This window comes from Nyctereutes procyonoides, unplaced genomic scaffold (assembly GCF_905146905.1).
Source record: "Nyctereutes procyonoides isolate TBG_1078 unplaced genomic scaffold, NYPRO_anot_genome, whole genome shotgun sequence".
Classification (NCBI taxonomy): domain Eukaryota; kingdom Metazoa; phylum Chordata; class Mammalia; order Carnivora; family Canidae; genus Nyctereutes; species Nyctereutes procyonoides.
In genome coordinates this window covers 45,628,176-45,644,886 of record NW_026575051.1, presented here as the reverse complement: position 1 = coordinate 45,644,886, position 16,711 = coordinate 45,628,176, and the positions used below count along the sequence as shown (strand labels likewise).

Sequence of the window (16,711 nt, the reverse complement as noted above, 5' to 3'; positions counted from 1 at the left end):
ACATATTTTATATTAACATATAAAATATTTGATTAACTGAGTTTCTCTTTCATCTGGATATTTTATTTTCAATTAAAATTTTTAAAAAAGCTTTAAAATGATGAATAGATTGTAATTGCTTTTAATATTGATTACAATTAGACTGGGAACAGTATATTATGTATTATATTGTATTGAAATAATTCATTTTTTCTTACTTTTTCCTAATTTTCTAGAGGAATTCAATGATAGAATTTTACGACCGGAGTTATCAAATGATGAAATGCTATCTCTTCATGAAGAGTTGCAGAAGATTTATAAAACATATTGTTTGGATGAAAGTATTGACAAAATTCGATTTGATCCCTTTATTGTAGAAGAGATTCAGAAAAGTAAGTCAAAGATGTTGATAAGAACATACTTTTACAACTTTTAAAGTTCTCAGTTTCTCCTGTGTTCAGTGTTTATTATTGCAACAGCTGTGAGGTGCATAGGTAGCCATTATCCTATTTAACTAATAAGATGAAGGCTTTGATGAAATTAACTCCCAATTAACCTCCAGAATTGAAGGTTGGTTATTCTGATTCCTCATCCTAGTTTGACTTCTATACCTTACAAATGGATTTTCTGCAAAACAGTTCTAGGACTGTTTGTATGCTCTTTCACTGTTATTTTATACTAATATATAATGTACTTATGGTATTCATAAACAATTCCTGCAATATAATTTTTTTAATAGTTGCTGAGGGACCATATATAGATGTTGTGAAACTTCAAACTATGAGATGTCTTTTTGAAGCATATGAACATGTACTGTCTCTCTTGGAGAATGTGTTCACACCTATGTTCTGCCACAGTGATGAGGTAAGTCAAAATATTAATCATGTTTAAGGATTTTTCTCTCTTTTTTTTTAAAGATTTATTTATTTATTTATTTATTTATTTATTTATTTATTTATTTATTTATTTATTCATTCATTCATTCATTCATTCATGATAGACAAAGAGAGAGAGAGAGAGAGAGAGGCAGAGACACAGGCAGAGGGAGAAGCAGGCTCCATGCTGGGAGCCCAACGCGGGACTCGATCCCGGGACTCCGGGATCGCACCCTGGGCCAAAGGCAGGCGCCAAACCACTGAGCCACCCAGGGATCCCCAATGTTTAAGGATTTTTCTTCAAAATTTAGGAGTGGCTTTTTTTTTTTTTTTAAGATTTTATTTATTCATGAGAGACACAGAGAAAAGGCAGAGATAAAGGCAGAGGGAGAAGCAGGCTCCATGCAGAGAGCCCGATATTGGACACTATCCTGGGACTCTGGGATCATGCCCTGAGCTGAAGGCAGACGTTCAGGTGCTGAGCCACCCAGGTGTCCCTAATAGTGGCTTTGACATCAGTAGATGAGTGATTCAAATAACAAAATAAACAGAAAAATAAAGCATGATTAAAAAAGAGAATACTCTTTTTAATTATATAAATTAATGGAGATTAAAAGGTTTTTGGTTTTGTTTTATTTGAGAAAGAGAAAGGGAGCATGAGCATGTGTGACAGGCAGAGGGAGAAGCAGTCTCCCTGCTAAGCCAGGAGCCCAACATGGGGCTTGATCCCAGGATGCTGGCATCACAACTTGATGGCTGAGCCACCCCGGCACCTTGAGGTTAGAGGTTTATTATAAAAATGATTCTCAATACCAAAACCATATTTAGATATATTTGATTAGGTAGATAGTGACCAGATTGGTCTACCTGATTTGCCATATATTCTTGAGTGGCTTTTTAATACCGTGGTGATGGTGAAACTCCATTCTTCTTTTATATACTTTATGGACATGTGGAAATCAAATGGCCTGAATATCTCCATTTGCAGTATTGTAATCCTTATTCTATTTGCCTATAGTTATTTTCACTTGATTTAAAATTTTTTTCTTTAAACTGGAAAGTAGTAAGGTCAAATATCATGTTTTAATATAAAATAGTTTAATCAATCATAATTTTTTGGAAGTATTTCAGGCAACTTTTAAGAGGTGCAGAATCACCAACACGCAATTCAAAATTGAACAGGTAGGTATGTTAAGTCTGTAAAGCTTGTTTTTGTACTTGTTGATGCTAATCATTCTTGTAATAATATTGTTTTTATTTGTTTTTCTTTGACTCTGTGGTTCCATTGCTGCATAAGTAGACAAGACATTTTATTAAGTAATTATAGAGTTGTACTATATATGGTAACCCAAAAATGCCTGAAATTCTTTTAGAAAAACTTAACAAGATACACACCATTGCCTTGCTGTTATCATGATTAATATACATTGGTGCTTGATCACCTGCTTTGCTGGAGCCTATAGACCACATCCATAAATGAAATCTGTAGATAACTCAATTTTAGACAGTTTTCTTCCTCCAGAGAGTACATTTTATTAGAGTATATCCTGGTTACAAATTTGGAGAGGTTTTTATCCCTTTCTCTTCTCACTTTCTGGAAATACATGTGTGCAGTTAAATAACTCAAAGAAATAAAAGAAGAATTAATGTCTTGATTTGCCTTTACATCATTGTATGTACAAAATGGACACAGGTCACATCTATAAATCCATAGAATAGATATTCAAATTGTTCTCAATACCTTCCTTTTTTTTTTTTTGAGCAAGAATCTAATATATAAATAAGTTAGGGATGTGGTGCAAAGACAGAAGTAGATAGGTCAGAAACTGGAGTAGTTTTTTAGATAGTACAAAGAAAAATGTTAAAACCGTAGCCATGGGGAGAATATATTGCATTTTTTTGCTATAACCAAAGGATGTAGAAACATTTGAATTTTTTGATTATTGAGTTTATATATTACAATCATGAAACATTGACTTAACAGAAATTCCATCCATGTTGTTTAAAACAGCATATTTTACCCAATCCAAATACCTCTTCTTTGATTTGAACACTTTTTAAAGACTTTAATTGAATTTTCCAGCATCATTTGAGAAGCAGGTTGAATTTATTTCTGTTTATAGACATAGGATATTTGGAGTGCCGTAGTAGGGTATTAAGCTTAATCACTTTCCTGTAGAGGACCATTTAAGGAGAAGTGGTTCTTTGATTCCTATAAGCCTGCCCAGTGGCTAAGTCAGGGTCATAACTTCAGAGATGGAAAGCTTTCTTTGCCACTTTGAGAATGCCTGGTTGTCTTCAACATACTACATTAATTTTGCAGTTTTTAAAATATAAAATAAACAGGAAAAAATGTGGACTCTATTCATTCTGGGTACTGATTATGGTCTTTAAAAGTATGTTTTTCTTTGTATTGACCTGATTTAATTTAATTTTTATTTTTTTATTTTTTTAATTTTATGATAGTCACAGAGAGAGAGAGAGGCAGAGACATAGGCAGAGGGAGAAGCAGGCTCCATGCACCGGGAGCCCGATGTGGGATTCGATCCCGGGTCTCCAGGATCGCGCCCTGGGCCAAAGGCAGGCGCCAAACCGCTGTGCCACCCAGGGATCCCTTGACCTGATTTTAATATTAACTGTCAGTCTTGCCAGGGCTCTGCTTCTGTGATATTTACTCATTTAACTATATAGAATAAATAAAAGATTTATGTAACATTCTTTCACTGAAAATTTAGAGAAGCATTGCTAATTTGCTAAGTGACTTCAAATATGTAAAGTATTCATATATTTTATATCTACATTCTATTTAATTGTAATTTAAAAGTAATAATTTTAATGCATATTATTGTTAACCTGTTCTGTTTCTTCCATACTCAATGCATAACTTAAAAAATATATTTAGGGTTTTTTTTTGTTCACTTTGTTTCTTAAAACATATATTTCAGAGTACTCAAACTACAAATGTGTGAAACACATAATTATATCTAGTATAGACTTGAATTTCACGTTGGAAAACACTTGTTTTCTGTGCCAAGTGTTTGGATAGAGGCTTAGTCTCTGTATACTTTCTATCATATCAAACAAATAGTGTGCCTAAATGAGGGCAAAGAAGTACAAAGTTATTTCTTGACATACTAGTTTAAGAACTTTTTTTAAAATGATCTAGAATTCATACTCTTCCTCCCCCCAAAACAGCCTTGGTACTTTCTTTTTCCTTTATTATGTTATAAAAATTCTTTACTTTTGCAAAGATGAATGCTATCTAGTCGTATAACTTTTAAAGCTTTTAAATCTTGTTTTGTGTTCTAAAGTGAAACTTGTTTAATATCTGGGCTTTCTCTCTCCTTTCCTTATATAATTTCACATATCTGTTACTGCAGAGGTAGCCTAAGTTTGGATGATTTTCGGTAAGTCTTGGGACAGCATGTGATTTTTTTTTTTCTGTATAAATTATCTATTTAAGTTCAGAAAGTATACCCAGAACAACCTAAGTACAACAAAAAGGAAACACTGCTGTTACTATTGCCTTTATATCACTTACTTGAGATATCCTTTATTTTTTAAAAATATTTTATTTTAATTTAATTTAATTAACTTATACTGTATTATTAGTTTCAGGGATAGAATTTAGTGATTCATCAGTTGCATATAACAGCTGGTGCTCATTTCATCAAGTGCCCTCTTTAATGTCCATCATGCAGTTACCCATCCCCCTTCCCACCTCCCCTCCAGCAAGCCTTAGTTTGTTTTCTATGATTAAGAGTCTTTTATGGTTTGCCTTCCTCTCTATTTTCATCTTGTTTTTGGGATATCCTTTTAAAATTAACCTCTAATTTGCTTCTAGATAACTCCTTTTTTGTTTTCTTTCTTTCTTTTTAAAAAGATTTTATCTATTTTTTGAAGTAGACTCCATGTCCAGTAGGAGGATTGAACTCACAACCCTGAGATCAAGAGTCTCATGCTCTACCAGCTGAGCCAACCAGGCCCCCCTAGATAGCTCCTTTTTGAAATAGCATGATATATGTCGTAAAATAAAAATGTAATTTTAAGATAAAATGAAAAGCTAGTATCTAGCTGTTCAAAGCTGTTGATTCATTTTTTGTTAATTGGTCTTGCTAAATTACTTGTAGAATTACTTGTGTTTAAAGAACTTTTTTTTTTAAACAAGAAGTATGCTATTTGTATATTTCTGGAGATAATCAGAAGTGAGATATTTTTTAAAATGTCAGATTTCGAAAAGCTGAATTTCTTATGATCTAAATTCTAGATATTTTAGTAAAATTTTGTTGATATTTTTGTAATTGGTTTTAGAAACACTCTCAGAATTATGTTTATAGTTCTGGATTTAAAAAGAAACCACCGATTGTATGCTTGTTTACATAAAATAATCTTCTAGTTTAAGTACCCTTTTTACTACTATTTATTAAGAGTTTTTCCAGTTTTAAAGTAAGTTTGATTTGCTCTTTAGACATATATAAAATGCACTTGTCATTAATGTACCAGGTATATTTGAAACTTGATCCATTTTGTTTTTGTAATTATTGCATTATTTCAAAAAATAAATTTTGCTTGTAGGAGTAATAGCTATGCATGAAATTAAGCATCCAAAACAAACTTTTCTGGATTTTAAAAGTCGTTTTTATTTGGTTAGCTGTTGTATGGGCAGCATTACATAGTATGAGTTTTAAATTGAGTAAAAGTTCATTTTTACTTGTTGAAACTTGAAACATAGGCTGTAACAGGAAATTTTTGCTGCTTTTTGGCTTATTTTTTGTTGTAGTTGCTTTCCAGCTATATCTGCTTTTAGAAACTTACTTTTGAAAAAAAATTACAAAACCAACATTTAATATTTTATGTCAGAGCAGGCTTCCTTAGGCTACATTTGCTTTTGTACTTAGGTTTATAGCTAATCCTCCCCTTGGGCACTTTATTTTTTCTTTTTGTAACTTTGAAGTTAAGTAAGATGCATTTTATACTTCATTCCTCTTTTATTTCATACTCCTCCTGAGTATTAGTATTTATATGATTATAAAATTAAAATTTGCTTAAAAATATTCAGTTCTAGAGGACAGATTTTTTTTGTTAAGATATAAAATGAACTGAGGTCATAATTTTATATATTTTTTCTGTTACATTATGTTATTTTAGCAGTACAGTTCTAAATGGATACATTGTTTTGAATGTTGGTCTTACCACATTTTTTTGTTGTTCCAAAATATATATGGCAGTGAGAACTATGTACCACTAGGGGGCTCTCACCTTTTAAACATTTTAGTTCAGTTAATGTTTTAACTAGTAGGTAAATTCTAAACATTTATTCATATTTTAAATAAATAAATATTGTCCCATTTGTTCATACCCCCAAATTAAAACTTTAAATGTCATGTCACTTTTGGCTTCTGAGATGTTGAGACTATGTCTATGACTATGTCTATGACTATGACTATGAACAAAAAGTTATGTTAGCTTTACCTTTAGTTTACACTTTTCACAGCTATTTGTATTGTAGTTTAGAATAAACTAGATTGTTGTGATAATTTACTATGTACTTGATACATTTTTGTTTAACATTTAGGAGCACACAGAAAAGAGGAGAATCATTTGGAATCAGCAGAATAGGTAGCAAAATTAAAGGAGTATTCAAAAGTACCACAATGGAAGGAGCTATGTTGCCTAATTATGGGTTAACAGAAGGTGAAGATGACTTTGTAAGTAAAATTCTTCAATTTGATGTATGTATAAATTCCGACCTACAGTGTCATAAAAAACTGGACATGCTTCCTTTCTGTTTTCCCTATCCTTTATTTTACTTATTTCAGATTTCTTTTCTATCCTTTATTTTTTCATTACTTTATAGATTCATAGTACTAATCTAATTTGTAAAGATCCTGAACACCAGGTTAATTGCCTGTTAAGGCCAGAGTGGTTTCTGTTGAGTTGAGATAGTTATAATAGTCAAATAATTTACCATCTTATGGTTAGAGTTTTACTTTGTAGTTTCATCTCTTTCCAGCCATAGATCCAGGCAAACATTTGTTTTCATTGTTTTTGTTTTTGTTTTGTTTTCCACTTTTTTAAAAAAGATTTTATTTATTTATTCATGAGAGACACACACCCAGAGAGAGACAGAGGCAGAGACACAGGCAGAGGGAGAAGCAGGCTCCATGCAGGGAGTCCAACGTTGGGACTGGGACCCCACGATCACTCCCTGGACCAAAGGCAGGTGCTAAACCGCTGAGCCATGCAGGCTGCCCCAGGCAAATTGTTGATAAATGTCCTTACCTCTTGCTACTCAAACTGATTGGTGTATCAAAAGCATCAGCATTGCCTGGGAGCTTCTTAAAAGTACAGAATCTCTGGTTCTATTCTAGACCTACTGAATCAGTTTGCATTTTAACAAGATTTCTGGTTAATTTATGTACACATTACACCCACCATGCAATTTTATTCCGTGATCTTTTGGACATGTTGTCCTTGAAATACCCTTCCTTTATTTATGTAGAAAATTTATACTTTCAGAATCCAGCAGCTTCCCATAGACCCTTATCTGGGTCCCCAAGTAGAATTGAATATTTCCTCCTTTGTGCCCCTTCTTAGATCATATGTTAAAGTATGCACCAAAAATTATATTTGAAATGATGTTTATGATTGTTTTCCTTACTAGTTAGTTCCATAAGGATAGATACTGTCTCATTTGTACTTTTTACTTATTGAACAAATCTTTATTGAACAGAGTTCCTGGATCCTTATTTTGCCCTTTAATGACTGAGCAGTGGGGATAAAAATGATGATTAAGATAGAGACTTTGCCCTTAAGAGATTTACTAACCTGGTTATAAAAGGTTAAATAGGGCAGTCCTGGTGGCGCAGAGGTTTAGTGCCGCCTGCAGCCTAGGGTGTGATCCTGGAGACCCTGGATCGAGTCCCACGTCAGGCTCTCTGCATGGTGCCTGCTTCTCCCTCTGCCTGTGTCTCTGCCTCTCTTTCTATCTATCTATCTCTATCTCTCTCTGTGTCTCTATGAATAAATAAATAAATAATCTTTAAAAAAATAAATAAAAGGTTGAATAATAGTGATTGGATTGGCAATGACTAATAAAAAGGAATGAGGGAGAGAAGAGTAAATAAACCCATTTTTCTCTTTGTACTTCTTCCTTTTGACCTCTGTCCCATTGCATGATGAATTTTAAGGAGTTTAAATGATTCTTCTTGATTTAAGTGGAAGATTTAAGTGGATTTAAGTGGAAGATTTAAGTGGAAGATTCTTCTTGATTTAAGTGGAAGAAAATCTTAATTCTTTTTTTTTTTCCTTCTTAGGTTATCCAAATGTAACATTTTTTTTCTGTTTATGCCCTTGTCTTTTCTTAAAAGTGTGGGTAAGAAGAAAGACAGTAGACAGAGGATATAGTCTTTTTTCAAAATAATATTTATTTGTGTATTAAAAAAATTTAAGCATATTATAGTCTCAATTTTTTAGTAATATGGAAAAGTGGAAACAAATTTAAAATACCATCCATAATCCTATCACTCAATTGCCATTTCTGTTAACATTTTGGTGATTTAAAAAAAATACCTTTCCTTTCTCATCCACATAGATTAGGCTACATTATGTATACAGTTTGCTATCCTACTCTCCCCACTTAATATTACAATAAAAGCATTTACCCATGTTACTATGAACTTTCCAAAACAGAATTTTTGTTCAGGAAGATGTACATTTTATTTTTTGTTCTGACTGATTACTTGAAAGATAAGTTGGTTTTTGTTTGTTTGTTTGTTTGTTTGCTTCAGGAATGGGAGGATAGTCTTTAAAAAGGTGAGGGAATTCTGTGTTATAGTGGCCCAAGGAAGAAGAAAATTCTTGATTTGGAACCAGAGATAAGTAATAAGGAAAACTATGGGAAGAGAGCAAACTAATCCCTAATCCTCTGAAAAGAAAAGGTAGGGGTGCATAGGCTGTTGATCCAGACTAAGATGATGCCAGTTGTGATTTAGAGGGCACTGTGCTAGTTTTTTTAAGTTTGTTTAAGTAATCTCTACCCTAACATGGGGCTCAAACTCATGACCCCAAGATCAAGAGTCACATATTCTTCCAACTGATTGAACCAGACACCCCAGTACTTGTGCTAGTTCTAAGTTGTGGGACGTTGGGAGTCTTCTTTATCTTTTTTAGGAAGTTTAGAGGAAAAGGGAAATTGCCAGTCTCACTACCAGGGTTAAGGTGGTTTGTGATGCAAATTTGGGACCTAGAAAACATTTTCTTTTAGAAACCTCGATGTGATCATTTGGTGGCAGTGCCTCCTTCCTATTGCTCAATTTTATTGTGATTTGGCTTCTTCACAAATGAAATGGGGATGATAGTATCTGACTTACATAAGGTTGTTGTGAGAATTAAACAAGTAACATGTACAAAGTGTAGGACAGCACTTAGCATATGGTAAGCGCAGTAAGCACTATAAGAGCATCAATTCTTATAAATGTATGAATGTAAATTATGGATTAGATTGGCATATGTATGCTGGCCTGGAAACCAAAGTCCACTGCATAAGATTGAGTCTATTTGAAAATGTGTATCTGTCCCAAGTTCAGAAATTATTTGCAAATAAATTGTTGGAATCTATTAATATGTTGGCAGTTATCTCTGTATAGGAAAAGATAAGGAAAAGATAATAATGAGGAACACTAGTATTTCTTAAGGAAATAGGGGGGCATCTTTTTGCCTTTTATCCTCTGCCATCCTTACTCTCCATCCTTTCTGTAGAGGGAAGATCTATATGAAAACAAAAAAGTATTTGGTTTTCCTTTTCGTAAAATTTTGGTTTATATTACTTACTTTGAAATAACATTAAAGGAAGTTCTAAAAATTCTTTAGAGAAATACTGCCCTAAAGATTATTCATTAAACTTTTTTGATATAAATACCATTTAAATGGTAACAGTAACAGTAATACATTTAAAAAATTTGTCCTTTGTTTCATGAATAGTTTTATGTTGCTAAGAATTTTGTTCTCCTATTTTGTTTCTTAGATTGATTTTGGAGAACTTTTTATTTAAGAATTTCTTTCTTTTTTCTTTCTTTCTTTTTTTTTTTTTAAGTAAATTCTACACCCAACTTAGGGCTTGAATTTGTAACATTTAGTTAGATCAAGAGTCCCATGCTCCACTGACTGAGCCAGCCAGGTGCTCCAAGAATGTCTATTTTTTGGCATTTAGTCAGCTTGTTAAACAAATTTATTTTATGATTGTCTACCCTTCTGATGTCTCATAAACTGAATCCATTGACAAAATTACAGTTGTAATAGCCATAGAAAATGCTACTTGGTATCTCAGGTCCAAGTAGTGGAGCGGGCATTTCCCTCACACATTCCTCTCTCTTTTTCTTTCAGGTATATAAGGAGATAGCCTTATCCCAAAAAAAGGCAAAACCGAACTCATATCATCTGTCTTTATAGTTTCTTTTTAGGAATTGAAGGCTTTGTTTTCAATAGAGTATTAAGAGGTCCTCCTAAGATCATTAACATTCTTACTAGGGATTATGGAAAGCCATTTTAAGGCAAGAATAGAAAAGGATAATTTTTAAGGGGCTTTGTAGGGGAGTAAAAGAACTCACTTAGAACAGAGGTGACTGCCAGGTGTGGGAAGAAACTAGAACTGAGAGTGAAGGTAGGGTGCTAAAATTCTGCAAAGAAGTCTCTCTCTACTACTCATTTGCTCTTAATAGACTATTCAGAATTTTCTTAAGTGCAAACAGTCTTTGATTGTCTTAAAAGAAGTATGTTCAAGATGGATGTGTTTTATCTGTAATATTTTGCCTTCTTTAACATGAATTTGTGATGTCTAGGTGATCAGGTGTTTTAATGTGTTAGTTCAGAGGTTTTCTTCTAATTTAATTAAGTAGAGACAGTTTTTCCTTCTTTCTGTATCTATATTTTTAGAACATGTTTAAAGTTCCTTTTTAAAAATAATTTTTCTTTGAGTAATATTTTAAAATATTATTTTAAACATTTATATTATTAAAATGTTAGAAGCCAGCAGATGAAAAATGAAACTTAGTTCAATGGAGGTGGGTCCCTTTCAGCCCATTTTTCATTTATAATATTACTTCACTGCAGTGAATATACTTGTGCCTTTCCCCATTTTTAAAAAAATTTACTTGGAATACATTCCCAGATGGGCAGCCCCAGTGGCCCAGTAGTTTAGTGCCACCTTCAGCCTGGGTGTGATCTTGGAGACCTGGGATCGAGTCCTGCATCGGGCTCCCTGCATGGAGCCTGCTTCTCCCTCTGCCTGTGTCTCTGCCTCTCTCTCTCTCTGTGTCTGTCATGAATAAATAAATAAAATCTTAAAAACAAAACAGAATACATTCCCGGAAATGGAATTACAGATCTTCCTCACCTTATAATGGGCTTACCTTCTGTTAAAACCTATTTTAAGTTGAAAGTAACCTAAGTTGAAAATGCATTTGCTTTTTTATTTTATAAAAATTTTTAAAAGATTTTATTTATTTATTTGAAAGAGAGAGAGAGTACACACATAAGCAGGGGGATAGATGAGGCTCCCTTAGGAGGGAGCCTACTGGGCTGAAAATGCATTTAATACACTAGGCTACCAGACATCATAACTTGGCCTAGCCTACTTTAAGCAAGCTCAGAACACTTACATTAGCTTACAGTTGGGCAAAATCATCTAACACAAGGCCTATTTTATCATAAGGTGTTGAATATCTCATGTAATTTATTGAATACTGTACTGAAAGTGAAGCAGAATGGTTATATGGGTACGAAATGACTATAGGTGTATTGATTGCTTACCTTTGTGATTGAGTGGCTGACTGAGAGCTATGGCTTGCTGCCACCATCTAGCATCACGAGAGAGTATCATACTACATACTGTTAGCCTGGGAAAAGATAAAAACTCAAAATTCAAAGTACAGTTTCTACTGAATGCATATCGCTTTTGCATCTAGTAAAGTTGAACTATCATAAATCAGTGACCATCTGTAGTTAAAACTGTTTTATGACTTTTTCTAAATGCATATTGTCAGAATGAAAAATATCAGTACTTTTTACTTATTACCAAAGTTAAATATTTTCTATATTTGTGTTTTCAGTATCTTTAATCTCTGAAGTGCCTATTTTCTCTTTTCCATGCAATTTTCATATCTAGATGTAATAAAACCTGGAGTTGATGTTAGTAACTTGTTATTTTAAATTTTTTCTCTATATTTTTAGTAGAAAATTTGGTGTCACCTAATTTCAAAAGTTTTGTAGAAAATTATGGAATTTATATGGACATATTTTTTATAGTTGTATCTTGTGTGCTATAGGCCTGAAGGACCTGGAAACACTTAATTTTTCCTAATGATTTTTTTCCAGATTGAAGAAGGTATTGTTGTAATGGAAGATGATTCTCCAGTGGAAGCTGTGAGCACACCTAATACTCCCCGAAACCTTGCTGCATGGAAAATTAGCATTCCATATGTGGACTTTTTTGAAGATCCTTCCTCTGAAAGGAAAGAGAAAAAGGAGAGAATACCTGTATTCTGTATAGATGTTGAAAGAAATGATAGAAGAGCAGGTAGGAATTTTTATGAATACCTTTCTTAAAAGATGCTAATTAGTCTGTATTTATCAGGAATGATAAATATTTTGCCATTTCTAACTGCACATCTGAAAGGTAAGTGAACAGAAAGTTGAATGAAAGCTTAGGCTTTCCTAGGTTATCTCTAGCACCACTTAATTAATTTGTTCAACCAATACATATTGAGTAGACGCCTGTGCAACACCTGACAATGCAGCAAGGCATTTTATGTAACATTCTTTTAATAAAGGTTTTGCTGCCATCATCATTAACCATTATTCTTAATTGACTATGAGTAACATGTACAGCAGTATATCGGATATTATACCAATTTCATTAAGACAGCGTTTCTCCTCCTCCATTGTTGTGGGATAATTAGAATTTATAAAAATATAATAAAACACAATTTGACAAGTTTTCTTCATGTTCGTGTTCATTTGGTGGTGTCAGGTGTGAACTAATACAGACAGGAGGTAAATAGCATCCATAGTAAGGTAACAGTCACTACCCTGGTATTTGTCCAAGAAGTAGGGCACCCAGTGTAAACAAAAGCACATCAAAGTTGTACACATTTTGGGAATGATAGAAAAATGAAGTTGAGCTCAGGAAAAAGAAGGAAAAAAAAATGGTCATGTTAGGAAATGGTTTTGAGAGAGGAGTGACTAAGTGTTAGCATGAAGGTCAGTGCTAATAACTTCCTTATTTGTTTTTCAAAAGATAATAGGTTTTTAAAATTTTTCTTAGAAGGTAATCCTATTTCAAGAAATAAAATGTAGAAATGGGAAAGGAAGAATGCTCAGAGTAGTTATCTATGATTTTTCCTGTTATTATTATTATTTTTAATCTATTTGTTCATGAGAGACACAGAGAGAGAAAGGCAGAGACATAAGCAGAGGGTGAAGCAGGCTTCCTGCAAGGAGCCTGTTGGGGAACTCAGTTCTGGAACTCTGGGATCACGCCCTGAGCTGAAGGGAGCCCCTCAACTTCTGAGCCACCCAGGTGTCCCTAATTTTTCCTATTATAACTAAATACCAGGCAGGGTCTGGTTCGGAGTTAGTGCTACTTGATTGTGCTGTTGTTGCCATTCAGTCTTGCCAATTGCTTTTCTGGCTCAGTATTCTAGTATTCTAATAGGTGTAGAGACAAACCATTGTTGATATTATAGTCTGATTTTAGTTTCTTTTCTTTTCTTTTTTTTTAATATTTTACATACTTGAGGGGGTGGAGAGAGCACGAGGGGGGGAGGGGCAAAAAGGGAGAGGGAGAAGCAGACTCCCTGCTGAGCAGGGAGCTTGCCATATGGGACTTAATCCCAGGACCCTGGGATCATGACCTGACCTGAAGGCAGATGCTTAACTGACTGAGCCACCCAGGTGCCCCATATTTCAGTTTCAAACATAGTTTTGTTTGCATCTTTTGTCTACCATTTCTACTGATTAGCATTTTAAGTGTTGGAAAGAATTGAAAAGAAATACTCTAGTTTCTGGGTTCAGCTACTTCTAAGTACTTAAAGTCTGACTCTTCCAACACTGTTCTTGTTTCTCAGGAAATTATTTTAAACTTCTGACTTTAGGATGGGAATTCTTATTATTATAGGTAAATTTATGTTGATGTGTGACTTTTATCTCCTTCTCAAAGGTTTATGTATGATATACTTTTAAACATTCGGAAATACACTTTGTTTTTGCCTTTTGGACACATATTATTCATTTTTGTGCTTTATTTTTTAGAAATTTGCCTTAATAATTTAACCATAAAGTTTAAACCAAAAAAATCTTAAAACTTGTATTCTAAGGATTATTTTTCTCAGCCTTTTACTGTCAATATAATGTGCTTTTAGGAAGCCATGACCCATGAGGGATCTCATAAAGTGTATCATTTAAATAATACTTTGATTTTACATATGTAGCAAATTAGCAATTTTCAGCTTTAAAAAACCAAAATTAGGGATGATGAAGATCCTTTAAGACCAGTGTTGAAGAAAAAAAACTTCAATTTGCTCTATAGATTGTGACTGTATCATGTTGTTTTTTTCTAAATGTGATATTTTTGGTTATTGTGGTCTTAGTTGACTTTGTACATTGCATTTCCAAATCTATGCTAGAATGACATGAGATATCATAGCAGTTAACATTTTGGGGGAGCTTCTTCTGTGTTGTGCATTCTACAAAAGTGATTTAGGTGTATTATTTTATGCAGGAGTACAATTTTTATTCTAAGCAACTTAAGGCACAATGAGGTTATTTGTTCAAGTTCACTTAGTAAATGGGGGAACTGGGATTGGAATAGGCGGTCTGACTTGACTCATTCTGTAAAATATTACTTTGTGCTATTCAGTTTTGGTAGCCACTAGCCATGTGCACCAATTAAAATTAAATTAAATTAGCATTTTAGTTCCTTACATAGAATAGCCACATTTCAAATGATCAGTAACTATATGTGGCTAATAGCTACTGTATTAATACAGATTATATAAAACATTTTCAAAATTGCAGAAATTTCTGTTGGGTACTGCTGTTCTGTATTGTCTTAGATCAGGACAATTAGTAAATTTTGAGGGACCTAAAATTAATTGATTTTAAGTTTTTATGAAATACATTGTTTATTTCTGACATTTAAAAAATAATCACTGTATTATTTTTTGAAATTTCTATCAGCTCTATGATTCTGTTGTAGAAAAATGTATTATTGAGATAACTTAATAGGTAAAATGCATCAATCTCTTAAATTTAAAATTAAAATATGGGATAAAATATGTTAATGATGTGATGTTAAGAAATAATAAATTATTAAGACTGGAATAGTATCTAATAGTTTATACAATTATTTAGTATTTATTGTGTATTCATCCAATTTACAGTTGGGCATGAGCCTGAACATTGGTCCGTCTATAGAAGATATCTAGAGTTCTATGTACTTGAATCAAAACTAACAGAATTTCATGGTATGTGGCTTTTGTATAAAACATTACATGTTAGCATTAGCTTTTTTGTAGAAGCTGTTGAACTAGATTAATTTTTTGATTTTAGGTATTATACCAAGGAAATGTAGCAGTAACATTTGTGTATACTACTATTCATAATAGGAACATACTGTTTTTTATCTTATTTCTGGCTTATATTTAATTTTAAAGTTTTTACAGTGCACATTTATTGCTTTTTAAATAATGTTAATATTTAAAAGATAGCTATTCTTTAATTGTATTTTAGAAAAGATTCTCTTTCCAGTTTAATTTTGGTTTTTCCTGATGTGGCAGAGATTTTAATTTAAACCAAGCATTTCAGATTGCTTTTGTTCTTTTACCATCTTTCTTGATAAACATGTTTGCTCTGCATCATGGTAAATGTTTTGATTTAGTTCTTAGATATGGAAACAAAACCTGTAGTGTAATATTTCTATTAAGGATAGATCAAGCAAAAGAGGGGAACACTTCTCCTTTTTTAGTTCTTCCCCTTACCTTTCAGTCTCTCTTATCATCCATTTATTTTAGTTAATATCAGCAATATAGTTACAAAGTATTTACAGTCATTTTGTATGTAGGTTGATGAGTCTGATTTGTGTATTCTGAATCTTTAATCTCTGAGAAAGAGTGGGAGCAAGTATGAGCGAGCAAGTAGGGCGAGGAGGGGCAGAAGAAGGAGAGAGAGAGATTCTTAAGCAGGCTCCTTGGAGCTCGATCTCACCCTGAGATCTCAGCAGGCTGAGATCAACCCTGAGATCATGACCTGAGCCAAAGAGTCAGATACTTAACCTACCGAGCCACCCAGGCACCCATGAATCTTCATTTTATCGAAGCTTTGTGGAGTATCCTTGATCCAAATTCAGGTTGGTTCTGAATTGAGAAGGACAAGAACCTTTTTTACTCTTCTTTAAAATACAAAGTCCCACTCCAGACTGTTTGCTTATATTTTGAATTTGTGTTTGTCTTTAAATGGTTTTCTCTGTCTCTGCCAGTTTTGTGCCATGCCATCCTTATCTCTTCCTTTCTCTGAGAACTTTTTCTTTGGATTTATTTTAGAGATGAGAGACATACAATCCATACTGTACAGTCCTAGATCATCCTACATTGATTGGATTCCCAACAGTATTTTCCTTTTTGACATGTAAATTTCTTAATTTTTTAAAAAGATTTTATTTATTTGTTTATGAGACACACACAGAGAGAGCCTAGGAAGAAGGAGAAGCAGGCCCCCCGTGGGGAGCCTGATGTGGGACTTGAGATCCCAGGGCCTCGGGATCATGACCTGAGCCAAAGGCAGACATTCAACAACTGAGCCAC

The 16,711-nt window shown here is 33.3% G+C and overlaps 1 protein-coding gene and 1 non-coding gene across 7 annotated transcripts in view; one reads left to right on the top strand and one right to left on the bottom strand.

Annotated features, from left to right (window-relative positions):
- SNX14 (sorting nexin 14) overlaps positions 1 to 16,711 on the top strand; it is a 74,792-nt gene that overhangs the window by 41,283 nt on the left and 16,798 nt on the right. For 4 of the 6 annotated variants that reach the window (XM_055329802.1, XM_055329800.1, XM_055329799.1 and 1 more), the window contains 7 exons: positions 216 to 371; positions 719 to 843; positions 1,978 to 2,036; positions 4,235 to 4,261; positions 6,430 to 6,562; positions 12,228 to 12,429; positions 15,293 to 15,376. In XM_055329802.1, the coding sequence (XP_055185777.1) occupies positions 216 to 371; positions 719 to 843; positions 1,978 to 2,036; positions 4,235 to 4,261; positions 6,430 to 6,562; positions 12,228 to 12,429; positions 15,293 to 15,376 (786 nt within the window). The remainder of the gene's footprint in view (positions 1 to 215; positions 372 to 718; positions 844 to 1,977; positions 2,037 to 4,234; positions 4,262 to 6,429; positions 6,563 to 12,227; positions 12,430 to 15,292; positions 15,377 to 16,711) is intronic. The other 2 variants (XM_055329803.1, XM_055329801.1) reach the window with 1 other exon arrangement.
- TRNAK-CUU (transfer RNA lysine (anticodon CUU)) lies at positions 4,767 to 4,839 on the bottom strand. The gene has a single exon. It is a non-coding gene; the product is annotated as a tRNA-Lys (tRNA).